The sequence below is a fragment of the Drosophila kikkawai genome, chromosome 3L (genome assembly GCF_030179895.1).
Source record: "Drosophila kikkawai strain 14028-0561.14 chromosome 3L, DkikHiC1v2, whole genome shotgun sequence".
In the NCBI taxonomy this organism is placed as follows: domain Eukaryota; kingdom Metazoa; phylum Arthropoda; class Insecta; order Diptera; family Drosophilidae; genus Drosophila; species Drosophila kikkawai.
The window spans coordinates 13,034,941-13,051,586 of record NC_091730.1 but is presented as its reverse complement, the minus strand read 5'-3'; the positions used below and the strand labels follow the sequence as shown (position 1 = coordinate 13,051,586).

Here is a 16,646-nt window from a genome sequence, read left to right as displayed (position 1 = left end):
TGCCTTTTCCCTACATTTTCCAGTGAGAATAATGGGTGCCCAACTGGGCTTGTTGCTGTATGTGTAAGCAATTCGAAAGTAATTCAATTTAATAACAAACTCAAAACATGTCCCCAGTAAAAGCCAAAAGACATAAATATGAAGAGGAATACATGGGACAAATTATATAAAATAAAAGGAAATGTACTTGGTTGTCCAAGAAATAGTAAGAGCTATACAAAATAATAGTTTTATTAAATTTCCACACAAAATTTGCATTAAGCTTAGTGAAGAAAATTTAATCAGACCTTCGTAAAAATGAACTACTTGAAGGACAAAGAACTAAAGGAATTTTAAAAGAATTCTATGTATAAGTAGTCCAACAAATATCACTTAAAAACCTTGAAAAGGTGTCAAAAATGATGCTAAATAATTTTACAATAATAAAAAACAAATTTAAGGTGCTCCCTAAAAACCGTAGTGTTTTAAAGCCCCTTAAGAGGCAGTCTAAAATATTCAAGAAAAATTTTAAGACAACGACTTTTGATATTTGACTTCTTGTTAAGGGTTTTTAATACTCTGTGATTTCTGAAGCATCCTTTAAATCCTTTACACCATTTCTTACAGCCCTTGAAATATTAAAATATTCATTTTTAAAACTAATATATCATATCTTAATAATCATATATATCCAAATAATAATCATAGAAGCCCAATCTTTGATCGCTTACTGTCCAAACCTTGGACCTTATCTGGAATTCTTAAAGCTGCTTAAAGTATTAACGACTGAAAAAGTTGATTTCAATTAAAAAGGCATTTTTGCATTTTAATTGCCTGGCGATAAGATAAAAATCCCCAAAAACAACGTGAAAATGCGAAACCCAATCCCGTACACATATATATATTCAATGCAAATACACGATACGCCAGTTGATATCCATTTGATATTTAAGCCCCGACGACAAACAACCAAAGGAAACAAAAGCGAATGTGATTTTTATTTATTGTGCAATGCGTTCTTCCTTTTTTTTTCATTCCGCAGATTTTACTGCGAAAAACGGACAATCTGCGGCCGCTCACAGATTTGGATTCGTTAAAAAACTGGAAAAATCAGCGGTGAGGGGAGAAAACAATCCTGCAATCCAGCTGCAAATGCAATAAGCCGTCGACGTTGACAAAAGGCCCCGTCGTCGTCGTCGTCGTTGTCTAAGCCACAACAAACGCACAGGGAAATCGGCGGGAAAAAGGACAAAGACAGTAGGAGACGGCAGGATTGCGTTCCTGTACTTTGGACCCACGTGCGCCGCGGCTGCGCCGGTGCCGCTGTCACTGTCACTGCCTCTGGCTCATCCAGTGCCCCGGCCCGTGTCCTTGGCAGGTCCTGAAGCGGCCACCATGAAGCTGTCCAAGCTGTCCAACCAGACCAACTCGCAGGATCCGCAGGCGGTCAACTCGCGCATCTTTGTGGGCAATCTGAATACCTTCCAATGCTCCAAAACGGATGTGGAGCGCATGTTTCAGATCTATGGACGCCTCGCAGGTAAGTCCTACAACTACATAGTGGTAGTGGTGTTCCTTCAATAAATCCCTTGTGTTTTGTGTCCCTACAGGCATATCCATGCACAAAGGCTATGCCTTTGTGCAGTTCACCAACCCGTTCGATGCCCGCAATGCCTGCCACGGCGAGGACAGCAAAACGGTGCTTAGCCAGACATTAGGTGAGTCCTTGTGCCAATTTTGGGTCCTGGGAATCATAAAAACTTGAGCTGTGAAGAGGGAGATATAGCTTACTTTAGTTTATAATTATATTTTTTAGGGTTGCTAGTAATCTTTCTTTAAATACTTACACTATGACTTTAAAGTATAATTATTCCAAAAATTATACTTCATACTCATTTTTATATTGAAATGTAGGTAAAATATTCGCAGCTGTTTAAAATTCTTACTTTAAATTTCGCCACTAACGAAGGCTGCTGCTGCTTTGCATAGACATTCCAGACCTTAACCCTCACTTCAGCGTCCTTCTCCTGGGCCAAAGTTGCATGTCCGCAGGATACGTGGGGTTTTTGTTCAGCTGAAGCTATACCTAAAAGTGGGGCTGGAGCACAGAAACAGAGTGAAGCCGTCAGGTTAATGGCCGACGGCAGCGGAAGCGTTGCACTAAAATCGAACAAACGCGCGAAAAAAGCCACAAGAAAGGCGGAGGTCCTGGCAATCGTAATGAAGGAGCAGCACCCTCTGCATGTGTAGTGGCCATATCTTAGGCGCTCTACACCACCGACTAATGTCTGAGTATTTTCCAAAGTCCGGAAGTCAGTGCCGGCCCGCAAAAACTTAAAGTGCGGCGGACATAAATCTTGGCACGATACTTTTAATGAAATTTCAATGTTGCGCCAGACAGCCCGACTGTCTTGGTATGTATCTGTTTTTTCCCCCCGACTCTCTGACTCTGACTATCACTGACAGTCGTCTAGTCAGTTCAGCGTTTAATGAAATAATTCAACGCCAGTTGCAGCTGCCATGCGAATACCCTGGCTCGTGTGAAGAACAACTTAATGCACTTAGTGCGCAATGTCAGCTGATGAGCGGCATCCTTTCTGCTGCCGGCAACGCGGCGGATGCTTGATGTTCTCACGCGCACTCATAAAAAGAAAAATAACAAAAAACAAGACAACAAAATAAAATGAAAAGAAAAAATAAAAAAAATACTACCGCTTATGCAAATGTAAAATGCTAAATGTGGAATGCTAATTCCACTGATTAGGAATGAGAAGCAGCGTAATATTTCATTGCTACGCGCCATTGACTTTGAAGCGCTGCAAAAATGGAAAATGGAAAATGCGGCCAGGCCAGCTAAACCGATTTACATTGGGTGGGGGAGGAGGAGTTGGCTCTGCAAATCCTTCTTACGCTTTTATCCTTAATCTTAATTATAGCCTGCCAGCCGAGCAGTCGGACAGTAAGGCAGGAAAAGGGAGTCTAAAAAAAGGAAAGAAAAACATCTCAGAGTAAAATAAAGCAGCTGCAAAAGAGAATAAGAAAAGTGGAAATGCCATCACGCCCGCCTTGCTTCTAGTATTTTTCCAGCCAACTTCTTTGGTTTTTTGCCCCACCAATTTGTAGATATAGCCGGTTTTAGCTCCCCTTCTCCTCTTGCGTATTTTCCAAGGACCCATTTCCTTCGGCCAAATGCCGAGGCGCAGCCGTCGCACTTCAAACTTTGTCATGAATTATGATGAACGAGCGCGGGTCCCTTCCTCCTACAGATAGCTATGTACAGCTATGTACATAAAAAAATCAGGCTCTGTCGCACCCTTTTCATTGAAAAATGAAATGTGGTTTGCCACTTTACAAGGTGATATCTTTATACACTTACTCGGGGGGAAAAAAATATATAAAATATATTTTTCTGCTCATAAATATATTTTATTTTTTATTTAAATATATTTCTTTACACATATCCTACTAAAATTTCTCATTAAAATTATAGTTTTATCCCATTTTTATTCATATTTAATATAGAATGCTATAAGAACTCAAAACTCATATCCCTGCCAAAGGGCATTGTTCCCACTACACCCTTATATTCCATTTTAAGCATCATTGTTTTTTATGCATAAACAAGAACTGACAATGTATAGTCTGGCTGTGGCGCACTTTTATTAAGATTAATGATTTGGGGGCCAGCCAGATTGAATTATCTGTGGAATGCATTTGGCCAATGGACATGCAGGCTGATAGAAAGCATTTTTTAATCACTCACAGCTCCTGTCCATTCATTTGCATAATGAAAGGAGAGCGCTGATAAGGATGCCAAATGCAAAAGGGCTGCTTTGGCTATTGTCCTTTGTGTGACTGCTTAGACAATGACTTCAAAGGGCACCGAAATTTGTGTGTATTTTTTTTATACAAATTTGGGATACAAAGGAAATTGTTTGGTTTTCTGTTATTAAGAATTTCCCATTCTCTCCTTGCAGATGTCAACATGGTGGCGGAACCGAAGGCGCATCAGATCGGAAGGAAACGCCAGAATGTGAGCAAGACCGGAAATGATTGGTAAGTTTGGGTGGGAGAACTCCTTCCGGAATCCAGCTCAATTTTTGACTCTCATTTCAATTTAATCTAAAAGTTAACTTTGGTCAATTTAACGCCGCCATGTGGCATTCACTTAGGCTTTATTTACATATCATTTAACGGCTTTCCTTGGGTCCGCAAATAAATAAATAAATAAGGAACCATTCATCAGTCGATGGGGGCGTCGGCGCCCTTTTGTTTCAGCCATCGTCCGGCATAAAATATTTGGCTGTCAAGTGCTTTTTTTGGTACGAGCCCAAGTTTTCGTCTCCTGGCTTTCCCGCATTTTCCCACTTTTCCACTTTCCTCGTCGTGGGTCAGTGTTCGAGCTTCGAGGGCTGCGTCAACACACTCGTATTTCGCATTTCGGCTGCCGTATTCCGTATCCAGGCGTATCCTGTGAGTGACAGTTGCAATGTATGCCATAATGTCCTGCCGCTGACATGTGCACTTGTTTGTCTTTGTCGTGGCGCGGCCTTAATGATGACTGAGCGACATCCACAATTTATTTGGGCCTTGAGCTGGAGACCTGACGACCTGCAGACCTCCAGACCAGCCAGACTACCCTCTCTTTTGGCAGTCGTGTGGAAATATTTAATTTAAGCTTAATGATGCCGAAGCGGAATGCGTTGGGCCTTTAAAAAGAACATCGCCGAGAAGTTGGTTAAACAGAAAAAAAAAATGATATAAAGATATTTACTTCGATATTCAGCAGTTCAGATTTTAGTATTAAATTTCTTCTACTTTTTAAATTTGTAATTCTATTACCAAATCAATTGAATTTCGATTGAATTTCTTTAAATCAAAAATCAAACTTTATGGCTATGAAAAACATTTCTTTCCATGTAGAGCTCCCAACTGACATCGACTTGATTGTAATTAAAACGCAAACATGTTGGCCCGACAGCACCCACTGCCCATATCCCTGTCCAGGTGCTCTCGTGTTTGTCATTAAACGGTCGCTTTTCCCTTCTCCTCTCACCTTTTGTCCAAAACCCACACACAAACTGACCGAAAAAGCCACAATTGTTGCGCCACGCCCTCTTTGTCAGGACCTTTTTCCCCCGCCTTCTATTTACCCAATTTTGACCACAATTGCTTGGGAAGAGGGGAATGTCTGCTTTTGGCCTGTTTCGCCATTTGTATCAATCACTGGCAACAAAACCCAATGGGCGGCCCAAACACAATTGCCAAATGACAATTCAAACGGCAGAAATGGCAGCCTAAACAAATATTGACGGACTGATGGGTTGACCTAGGGAGTGACTGACTGGCTGGCTGAATGACGGACACTTCAAACAGGCAACAGTTGGCAGGCTGTTCATTGGCAGTTAATGAGGAGGTGTGATGTCGGTCATGTTGGGGAATGAACTTAATAGCTTTAATAGGATTTTTGCTTATAATATTTATGTATATTTTTGTGAGAAAATAAAGTCTTAGGAAAGGAAATGAACAAATATATCTAGGAAAATTTATAAGTCTTTTATATGTGTTTTCCCAGAATTTCTTTACTTTTTGAAGAACACTTTGTTGCTGACACTTCAATTAGCAAGTAAATGTTTGTCTTGTTCAGGAGATTATCAGCTAAATGGGACTATTAATATTTTGTACACAGAGAAAAACCTTTCTTGAATCCAGATTTTAATAAATATTATTTATATTATACAAATTAAATTAAAAACAGATAGTTCCAATTTATTAAAACAAAACTCGCACAAAATGTAGTTATCCACAAACTAATATTTGTCGTTAAATAATACTAAGACGTACAAATTTCTCTTGGTGCAGGGACTACTTCTACGACAGCTACTGCTCCTCGGCCCTGCTCCGTGGCGGCGGAGGTGGAGGTGGCGGCGGCGGAGTTAATGGTGTGCGGGCCAAGAAACGTAAGCGCCTAATGACCAATGGCGGCGGAATGGCGGCTGCAGTGCAGCAGCAGCAGCAGCTACCTGGACACGGACACCACAGTGCGGCGGCAGTGGCGGCTGCAGTGCACCAGCAGCAGCAGCAGGCGGCGCAACAGCAGCAGCAGCAGGCCCAGCAGCAACAGGCGGCAGCGGCGCAACAGCAACATCAGCAGCAGGTGGCAGCCGTTGCCATGGCGGCGATGGCCAATTTGCTGCCCCAGCAGCAGCTGCTGCTGCATCAGCAGAATCTGCTCACCAATGTGGCAACCACGGCGTCCGCGGCCCCGGGCTCCCTCCACTGGTCGCAATACAAACAGGAGCAGCAAATGCCCCTGGCCCACCATCCGCATCCGCATCCCCATCCACACCAGCATCCGCAGCAGTTCGGATTCCAGCTGAAGAGCAGCGTGGCGGTCCAGTCAACGACATTGCCGCAGAATGCAAAGTCAGCAATAATTGCTAATCAAACGGCGCTCGGTGAGCCATATCCTGTGGGAGGGTCCTTCCATCAGCAGCAGCAGCAGCAGCAGCAACAGCAGCAGCAGCAGCAACATCAGCAACCGTTGCTGCAACCGTTGACTCTGGCGTTGTCCCCACAGCAACCGCAGCCTCATCAGGCGGCGACGCCACTACAATTGCACAGCCAATTGATGCAGCAACATCAACAACAACAACAGCAGCAGCAGCAACAGCAACATCAACAGCAGCAACATCAGCAGCAGCAGCAACAGCAACATCAGGCACAGGAGCAATTAGGTTTGCATCAGCAGTGGGGACCCTTCAAAGTCTACAGTGAGTATTGGTCTCAGTTTGGTCACTTGGAAAATAGCAAAAATTAAGGAGATTAAGTTGGGGTTTATTTTAAGAATTTATTTCAAAGGAGCTCTTGGGGATCTCTTAAAAAAATATATACAAATTAGCAAGAGGTTAATGGTCTCAGGAAGGAGGAGTTAGAAGGACAATTCAGCTTTATTTGTAATTCTTTTCACCAAGAAGAAACTCCTATATTTCGTTTGAAATTATCTGCTAAATATTTATCTTAAATGTTTATTTATTTATAAACAAATTTACCCTTGAGAATTCAATCAACTTTCATCCAGCTGTTTCAAGTTTAGTTTGTCAAATCAGCTGCCGGCTAACAACGTCGTCCCCGAAAAAGTGAAAATGTATCAACCTGGGTCACCTGGCGCACCAGCGCTTTTCGTCATCGTCGTTCTGTCAACAGCCATTGCAACCATATCGAATGTCGTTCCCATTCAGGGCAAGGAGGTAAAGTCAATGTCGCAGGACTATGTGAACGGATTGCTCAGCCTAAAGAGCAGCCTGCAGACCAAGCGGCCATCCGCCGGTTACAGTTGCGGCCAGCAAGAAGAGCCCAGAAAGTATCCTAATCAGCAGGAGGCTGCTTGGGACAAAATCGGATCCCATATCGAGTATATGCCCCAGTTGCAGGACCAAAATTTCGAGCAGAAGCAGCCGAAGATTCAGGCTGAGAACAACGCCAATCTAGAACAATCTTGGCTAACTGACAGGTCTCTTGCTCAATCCCAGATGCTTTCGTTGCCTTCCTCGGCCAAGTTTATAAGCATTAAGGATCCACATGTTGGCCAGTCTTCCTTGGTTCAGTCCCCGGTGTCCAAACAAAGCAAGTTGTTGCCCCAGCAGCCAACAACCGAGCAATTGCAGTTGCTACAACAGATGTCCGAGTTTTTTAAGCAACGGCAGCAGATGCAACGACCTGGAATCAAAGCAGAACAAACGGGTAAGAACGAAGGCCAGGATGATTGCGATTCGGAGTCACCAGACGAGTGTGATTCTAAGACCACAAAGAAACCGGAAAATTGCGACAACGAGGAATCGGTAACGGTTATTGTAAAACCTCAAACGACCACCAAGCCCACATCAGCTCCCGAGACAAGTACAGTAAAACCCCCAAGGCCCACGAAAGGGCCCACCAAGTCAACCAAACATAAATCCACTACCAAGAAACTGCCATGCTGCACTAAGGCTCCACGTGTGCAAGTCGTCGAGGCTCCTAGTATCGTTAACATTGCCCCAAATCTCCAGAACGATCTAGAGGCAGAGTCCCAGTCTCTGGTGCAGCTGCCTCGGATCCACCGAAATATGATCCATCCCGAACTGATGATGAAAGCCTATGAGGACTTGGTGAAATACAACGAGTTTTTAGCCAATAAAGAACTTGAGGATCCAGGACTACAGCACAGCAGTCGTGTGGAACCTGGCAGTGCTAAAACCGAGGATAAGAAGCTCAGACCATCTCGAATGCTGGACAATAACAAGGGGCCCGAAATCAAGGCTAAGCTCTGGAGCGACATAATTAAATCACGCCAAAAAGGGAATCATAGTAATGCCATTATCACACCCATTTCCCAAATTAAGGATAAAGGACAGCAAGAACGTGTGATAAGGGACTCAAATATGGCCGCAGATGAACCTCTTCGACCCAGTCGGACTCTAACCAAGGAGGAGGTACTCCAAGCAAAGGTCAAGGTCTGGGCTGATATGGCAAGGCAACGTAAAAAGATTAAAGACGCTACTAATCCAAGTCTCATTCCTGTTATAAAAGTCCAAGAACAGCTCCAAACCGCAGCTCCTAAATCCGAAATACAGGATACGAAATTAGATGTCCGTATCAAGAGGAACTCTAGTAACGAGTTACTCCAAGCAGTGGACAGGAACAAGGTGCTCCTAGCCGAGGCAGATCTCTATGCCGAAGTAAGAAGAGCTCAGAGAAGGGCTCAAAAAGTAGCCTCCATTCCAATTCCCCATTCCGATCACAAGGAACAAGAACCCCAGCCTGAGAGCCGTGTGAAAAGGAACACCAATAATGCCACGTATGAGTATCTCAAAACACGTCCAGTCTTAAGCAAGGAGGAGGCACTCGACGCAAAACTCAAGGTCTGGACTGATCTAGCGAAATATCGCAAACAGATTCAAGCAGCTCCTAATCCTAGTCCCATTACCAACATAAAATATGAACCACAACTTGACGCAGCTTCTAAATCCGACTTAAAGGATCAAAAACAACTGCCAATTGCAGCTCCTAATTCAGACCTGAAGAATAAAGATATGAAGTTAGATGGCCGTGCAAGAAGAAACTCTTATAAGGATATACTCGATGGAGTGGACAGGAACAAAGTGCTCTTAGCAGAGGCTGATCTCTATGCCGAAGTAAGAAGAGCTCAGAGAAGGGCTCAAAATGCAGCTGCCATTCCAAGTCCCACTTCCCACTCAAAGACTAAAGAACTCCAGCTTGAAAGCCGTGTGAAAAGGAACACCAACAAGGCTGCGGATGAATATTTTAAAACACATCCAGTTTTAAGCAGGGAGCAATTGCTAGAAGCAGAGCTCAAGGTCTGGACTGATCTAGCAAAATATCGCGAACAGATGAAAGCTACTCCTAGTGCTAATTCCATTTCCGACATAAAAGATCAAATCGCAAATTCTAAAGCCGGCATAAAGAAACCAGAACAGACACCAATCGCAGCTCCAAATTTAGAAGTAAAGAATAAAGATATGAAGCTGGATAGTCGTGCAAGGAGGAACACTAACAAGGAGATACTCGATGTAGTGGACAGGAACAAGGTACTCCTAGCAGAAGCAGATCTCTATGCCGAAGTAAGAAGAGCTCAGAGAAGGGTTCAAAAAGCAGCTCACACTCCAAGACCTGTTGCCGAGGTAAAGCATCCCCTTCCCCAGTTAAAGAATCAAGGTCTTCAGCTGGGTGGCCGTAAGAAAAGGGACTTGGATATAGCTGCGAATGAACATCTCAAAATAAATCAGCTTTTAAGCGAAGTGGAGAAAGGCAAAGCGGAGCTGAATGTCTGTTCTGGATGTTGCAAAATATCTCGAAGAAATTTAGGCAGCTCCTTATTCTAGTCTCATTTCTGTCATAGACGATCAATAATAACTAACTCAAAACACGTTAAATTCTAAGCAGGGGGAAGCTCAAAGACAAAGAAATACTTTACACCTGGAACTGAAGCAAGAATCAATATTGATCAACATATATATTTTTCAAATTTCAATATATTTCTTAACTTAATTATAACACAAGACCTTACGTTAATGAAATTCGTAAATGAAAGCAATAAAGCAGCAGAGCGAATTTAAAATATTTGATAAAATTTTTTATAAATGTGACATCATTTGAAAAGGTTTTTGAAGTGTGAAAGAAAATATGAATTTGGGAACTTAAAAGTTCTATATAGATTCCGTTTAATTAATTTAAACAATAATGTATTTTAATTCTTGCTCCTTCATTTTTTTTTTAACTTCAAACTCCTTTTCAAAAAGCCATTCCCTTTGCATATTTACAGGCAATCCGGACACATTAATCTGCGGCAACTGCCGGGAAAGCTTTGGCGAGCTGTCTGAGTTATTGGACCACAAGAAAAGTTATTGCAAGCTGAGGTTCACATGCAAGTGCCAGGATGTTGCCTTTGCGGCGAGTGCGAGTAAGTGGCGAGGCCAAGTCCTTCGAGGAGGAGTGGGCGTGGGCGTGGCAGCTTGTCTGTTGGCAATTAATTTATGATTGTTAAACACTTTTTGTCCTAGGGGTCGAAAGGGAGCCCCCAAAGTGTTTGTCTTAGACAGGCCTGTTTGCCAGTCAGCAACATCTGGCCCGAGAAGGATATGTATGAGTCCGTGTCCTGTGGCTGCTTGCAAATGCATTTAAAATTGAGTTATTTATGCCTGCCCATTCCCTCTATGCCTCTCTCTGTACGTCTTGGCAAATTCCAACTTAAATAACTAATTAATTCTTGCAGAGACGACGCCACCGACGAGCGCCAAATTGCTATGCGCCGTTTGCAAGGATGCGTTCGCCAATCCCTGGGATTTGATGGTCCACGCCCAGGCCGCGCACATGGTTAACATTTACGAGCTGGGCGATGAGGCCAACAACAATGGCAACAACAATTGCATCAGCAACTCCACCAGCAACATGGCCATTGCATCTGCAGTTGCCGCCGTGGAGAATGGACATGCAACCATAGCCGCTGATGAGGTGGCAGCTGCCACAAAGCAGACGCCCCCACAGATGCCAGTGACGCCGACGCTCAAGAATGAGCCCAATAACAATAACAAAATTAGCAACAATAACAGCATCCTGGATAACAGCAGCAGCAGCATTGTCACCAACAACAACAACAACAACAACAACGACAACAATGGCCATTTGTCGCCCTCGGCGGCTGGTAATTTAATGGCCACCGGATCGGGTGAAAATGGCAATGCCAGCGACATGGACACCAACTGCCAGCTGGACATCAAGTTCAGTCCCAGCGCCAGTGCCAGTCCCAAGGAGGTGGGTTGTCTTGTGGAAGGTATTTACTTAGGCTGAGTTAATGTATCGATTCCCTTGCAGGATCAGCACCGCGACGATCTCTCGCTGGACGGACGCCTGTCCAGCAGCTCTCAGCAGACGCATCACTCCGACGAGCTGAATGTCAAGTTGCTCAATGGATCCGTCTCCTCGAGGGGCAGTTCACCCGGCCTGGAAGCGGATGAGCCGCCGGCCACCAGGGCCTGTATTGTTCGCACTCTGAGCATTGTGAGTATGGCTGATCCTTGAAATTTTTGCTAGGATAGTTTAAGTAACTTTTAAAAAAGAAGGAGATAATATCACAGTTTGCTATATCGAAATTGTTTATATCAAAAAATACTGCATTTAATATTAAAATATAGCCAAACAAAAGCTAAATTTATTTTTTAGATGAATTAAAATAACTTTCAAATGGCAACTAATTTACTTTATTTAAAATTTATCTTCTCTTTACTTTCAGGAAACTTCTGGACCGACTGCATCTACCACAGCCAACGCTTTGAGCCTGATCTCGAATGGCTTGGGCCTGGCCCTGGCACCCCAATAGGTCAGAAGTCTAAGGTCAAGCGGATAGTCTCCTGGTCCTCTCGAAGGAGCGTTTTGTGTGCGATCGTAACCCGATACAAGTGCAATTTCTTCAGTATTTTTGTAACAGACTAACTAAAGGGCGGGCCGTGGCCAAGGGGTCGGGTAAAGGTGTTAAGCTGAAAACGAATAACGTAAATTACGTAAAACATATCATTTTAAATTAGCCATAGATATGACATACGAGCAGCTACTATATCCTGCGGTTAGCTATAACAATTACAGCCATTTATTGTGCGTATTGTATTTGTATTTCTCGTTTTGTCCACTCGTAACTGCCTTTGTTTGTTGGTGTGTTGTTCGCATGTCCTTTGGGTTTAGCGTTTCAAGCGGGCGTAGTATTTATTTGGGTTTCAAAACGGCAAAACTGCATAAGTGAACGTATAGGTAAAATTATGGAAAGCTTAAGCTGTCACCGCCTGTCGGTGGTGCGAATTAAACGGTAATCGAGCTTTGTATATAGTTAATACCCATATTATACAAGGATACAAATTACAGAATTATAAGATCATTGTTGATGATGCCCGGTCGGTCACCTGGCTTTAACCGGAGTTTATATTTTGGATATTTAATTTACGGATTCAACTAATCGTAGAGAGAACCAAATATTAACCCACGCAGATTGTATATCAAAAGTAGCATAGTGACAACAGGTGTTTCAAAAACAAATTCGGAGAAACTTGCTATATATATAATATTATTATCTAGTAACATAATCAAATATGCGTAATATTATGTAATACCTAATATCAAAAGTAGCGGCTATGTAAATAGGTTAATCAACGTATTATGTACTTACCAAGCAAACAATTTGTAAACAGTAACAACATTCAATTCAATGTCCTCCAGCTAAAGCATATAAACCAACCAAATGAAATGTATTATGCGAATGAGAATACCAAATATATATTATACAGATATATATATATATATTCAATCGAGTCTTTTAATGGGAGTTCGCCAGGGAGAGGGTTGTTTACCTGGTTCCTGTCTCGCAGGCATCAGAAATTCTATTTCGCAGCTCATTAAAATAAATGAAGATCGCCAGACGACGGCGAAGAAGTGTGCAAATGTTTACGGCTGCCAAAAAGAGCACAGGTAAAAAGGAGTGCAAGGACAATGCCAGCATTGTTGGCAGCTTGGCGACGCAGTAATGAAAAGTCACAACAAAGGGGTGGGTGAGAGTTGGGAGTTGTTCTGGCATCGTGCACCTCCAGGACCTCCAAAAAATTTAGACACAATGCCCCCCGCCGGCTGCAGTTAACTTTATTAAAATGCGCCACCAAAATAGTCGCAGCGCCTTTTTGTTGTGTCCTTGCCGCTGGTCATTGGGCTCTTGGCAGGACCTTTTTCGGAGGGTATGTTGGTTTGGTGGTCCTATTTGGCAAATGGTTATTAACGACTCTATTTCTATTACTGAAAAATCAAATAAAATTTTAACAACAGCCTTAAATATAGATCTTATTATTTAACAAAATAACTGACGACCTTTTTAAGGCCTTAATATAATTCTTAGTCTCATATATAACCGAACTAGTATTTAGAGCCATAGAACATATATAAAATTTAAAAATAAAAACTCTTTATATAATAGAATTTTCAGATTTAGACTAGGACTGATAATGTGGCCGCACTTTAGATTTGTTTACAGTGTCTGAAACCCTGTGTTTTTAATGAATAAATAAATGAATAAACTATTCACACTCTTTAAGAGTTAAAGATTGTCTATATCTGTAATAATTATTTGCCATATTTAGTTCGTTGGTAAGTGTATTCCCAATTCGCCTAGAAGAACACTAAAGCTTAGCCACTGTTGTGCCTCGTTTAACCTGAGGATTTGACTAGACATTGTTTGTGTCTACAGCCGCTTGGCATTTTGTTTCGAGGTCGAGCTAAGCGCCTGCAGTCAAGTGGCGTCCGGGATTTAAAATGCATAAGCCCCGGCGCAGAGTTACCTTTTCAATTTGGGGTTTTCGTGCCGTGGTTTGGCTGCAGATGGAGGACTGGTGCGGAGATGGGGCTCGGACAAGGCCCAGAGGATGTGGCAGTGTGACGCTGCGACCTGGGGCTTGGCTGGAGTGGCTTAAAGTGCGCCGGCTAATTAGAATGCCTCGCCTAGTGCAGGCTCAAAGGTAACATTTAGTCGGGGCAATGGGTCAGCAGCAGCTGACTGGCAATTATGGGGGTCTGGTCAGCAGGTTCGGGGTACTGGGAGCCCTCCGGGGACAGAGCTCTGGTCCGGTGCGCGCTTGCGAATTACGCCAGCTTAGCAAAATGAAGTAATTGAAACAATACAGCGAAATGCCACCGAAAACGCAACTGTCCCTCTCCGAGTCGACGCCCGGAGTGCGTGCCGGAGTCCTTGGAATCCTTGGGGGCAGCCGCACCCCTCGGTTCTTCGCAGGACGAAGGACTATAAAAGCCGGAGTCGTCGCGTGCGCACCGCTGACTTAGTCAACGCATCTCCTGCACGCCGGACCGGATGTCGACCGATAGCACACAGCCGCACACGCCCAGCCACGATGTGGTGGACGCAGTGCGTCCCCAGCCATGTGCCGCCAACCAGTGGAAAAGGGCCGCCCTAATGGCACGGATGGCGCCCGCGTTTCGTGAAACGGTCTCCGACGACAGCGAGGACGAGGTGGACACCAAAAAGCAGATCAAGTACGGCAGCGGCTTCCAGGCGGCGAAGGCCATCATCCATGAGTACTGCGACTACACGACCATCCACGGCATTCGGTATTTGGGAGAGAAGAAGCGACCCTTTCTCGAGCGCCTCTTCTGGATCTGTGTCCTGCTCCTGTCCGTGTTCACCTGCGTCAAGCTAACCCTTAATATTTGGGACAAGTGGAATAACAATCCGGTGATTGTCAGCTTTGCCGAGAAGTCCACTCCCGTGTGGGAGATACCCTTTCCCGCGGTCACCGTTTGTCCGGAGACCAAGACGCGTCGCTCCATCTTCAACTTTACGGACTCGTACCATCAGGTTCGCGACTTTCGGAATAATGTTTCGGGAATATTGGATCTTACAGATAATCAGTGAGTATTGTTCCTGATCTCGAGTAGGATTTTGTATTTCAGAAGGGATAAAATTTATTTTAAGTTAATATTTATTCAATATTATCTCAAAATTTTCCTTTAGAAAAGGCATCTATGGAGCAGTGGCACAGGTCTGCGAACCACATTTACATGACGTTGCTTTGGGTGAGAAGATTAGAAAGGGCATGGAGATTATTGATGGCCTGACCTCTGTATCGCCCACCTTCGATGACACCTATCTGAACTGCAAGTGGCGAAATACCGGAGTCAAGTGCAATGAGATCTTCCACAAGTTTGTGACTGAAGACGGAGTTTGCTACAGCTTCAACTCTCTGAGTCCGGCGGAGATCTTCAAACCGGAAGGGTAAGTAGAGACTCCTGATACCAGGATTCAATAATCTCATTTGGCCATCCCTTGCCAGCATTATTCCCGACTTTATATTCCGCGAGGAAAATCGCCTGTCGATGGACTGGAATGTGGAGGATGGTTATAGCGCCAGTGCGGATACTTCGCCATATCCCAACAGGGTTTTGGGTCCTGGAGCCCGAGCTGGTCTCTATCTATTTATGGGCGGAATGGAGATAGATTTCGATGACATGTGCCGAGGTCCTGTTCAGGGTTTCAAGGTGGGTTAAAGGAGATTATTCAGATTTTGCCAGAGCTTAATGTAGGCAAAGTCCAATAGATCCTTTTGCACACACCCGGAGACGTGGCCCAGGTGTCGAAGCAGTACTTCCGCATACCCTTCGACCAGGAGGTGCTCATCTCCATTCGGCCCAAGATCATCACCACCTCGGATGGCTTGAAGCACTACGAGCCCAATCGGCGTCAGTGCTACTTCCAAAAGGAGCGGGACCTGCGCTACTTTAACATCTATTCCCAGAGCAACTGCGAGCTGGAGTGCCTGGCCAACTTCACCCTATCCAAGTGCGGTTGCGTCAAGTTCAACATGCCACGTAAGCACCATTTTTTCCGGGACATTATTCCTCGGGGATGTACCAAATTACTTTCGGCTTACGTCAGGTAATGTCAATATGCCCGTTTGCGGAGCTGCCAGCCTGAAGTGCTACAACGAGGCGGAGGATGAGCTGCTGCTCAGGGAGTTTAACCAGGGACTGGTCAACTCCGGCGAGAATGCCCGTGGCGAAACCGAGTGTAACTGCCTGCCGTCCTGCACTTCGATTGCCTACGAGGCAGAGATCTCCCAGGCGGACTTTGACTACAAGACGGTGATCAATACGGATACGCCGGAGGGCAAGGCGGAGCAGGCCAAGCATGAGGGGTAAGGATTCTATGATTCTACGATTTGTATTGCTAAAAAATTAATACTATAATATGATTTAAATTATTTTTTTGTAGAATGAAAATGTCCCGGGTGTCGATCTTCTTTAAGGAGGCACAGTTCCTCACCTCGCGCCGCTCTGAGCTCTATGGTACCACCGATTTCCTTGCCAACTGTGGTGGTCTCCTGGGTCTCTTTATGGGCGTGTCCATGCTCTCAATTGTGGAGCTGATCTACTTCTGCACGGTGCGCCTCATCTCGAATTTAAGGATGCGCCGCAAGACCCGCAAGGAGCTGCTGCAGGCGGTCAACAAGGATGCCTAATTGGGGTAACCTCCATGACCAAGTTGAGCTGACTCGGCTCCTCTGCTCTGTGTTTGTGTTGCGTTAAATGTTAAATCTGCAAACAATGAAAATAAAGTTGTACTCAGC

The 16,646-nt window shown here is 44.2% G+C and overlaps 3 protein-coding genes across 3 annotated transcripts in view; all 3 read left to right on the top strand.

The window, feature by feature from the left end:
* Positions 1-12,795, top strand: part of LOC108078283 (probable basic-leucine zipper transcription factor Q) — a 32,310-nt gene extending 19,515 nt beyond the window's left edge. Inside the window, exons 2-9 of the mRNA XM_041775233.2 lie at positions 1,022-1,519; positions 1,590-1,697; positions 3,957-4,035; positions 5,842-6,752; positions 10,301-10,438; positions 10,751-11,289; positions 11,350-11,535; positions 11,768-12,795. Coding sequence (XP_041631167.1) covers positions 1,375-1,519; positions 1,590-1,697; positions 3,957-4,035; positions 5,842-6,752; positions 10,301-10,438; positions 10,751-11,289; positions 11,350-11,535; positions 11,768-11,854 — 2,193 coding nt within the window. The 5' untranslated portion in view covers positions 1,022-1,374 and the 3' untranslated portion in view covers positions 11,855-12,795. The remainder of the gene's footprint in view (positions 1-1,021; positions 1,520-1,589; positions 1,698-3,956; positions 4,036-5,841; positions 6,753-10,300; positions 10,439-10,750; positions 11,290-11,349; positions 11,536-11,767) is intronic.
* On the top strand, positions 7,064-10,098 carry LOC121502210 (uncharacterized). Its single transcript, XM_041775232.2, has one exon. It carries the CDS (start codon positions 7,125-7,127, stop codon positions 9,858-9,860), a length of 2,736 nt encoding a protein of 911 aa, XP_041631166.1. The 5' UTR covers positions 7,064-7,124; the 3' UTR covers positions 9,861-10,098.
* A 1,561-nt stretch (positions 12,796-14,356) lies between the features above and the next one.
* ppk26 (pickpocket 26) lies at positions 14,357-16,646 on the top strand. Its single transcript, XM_017172064.3, has 6 exons — positions 14,357-14,931; positions 15,035-15,295; positions 15,354-15,558; positions 15,618-15,888; positions 15,956-16,214; positions 16,292-16,646. Exons 1-6 carry the CDS (start codon positions 14,375-14,377, stop codon positions 16,536-16,538), a joined length of 1,800 nt encoding a protein of 599 aa, XP_017027553.1. The 5' UTR covers positions 14,357-14,374; the 3' UTR covers positions 16,539-16,646.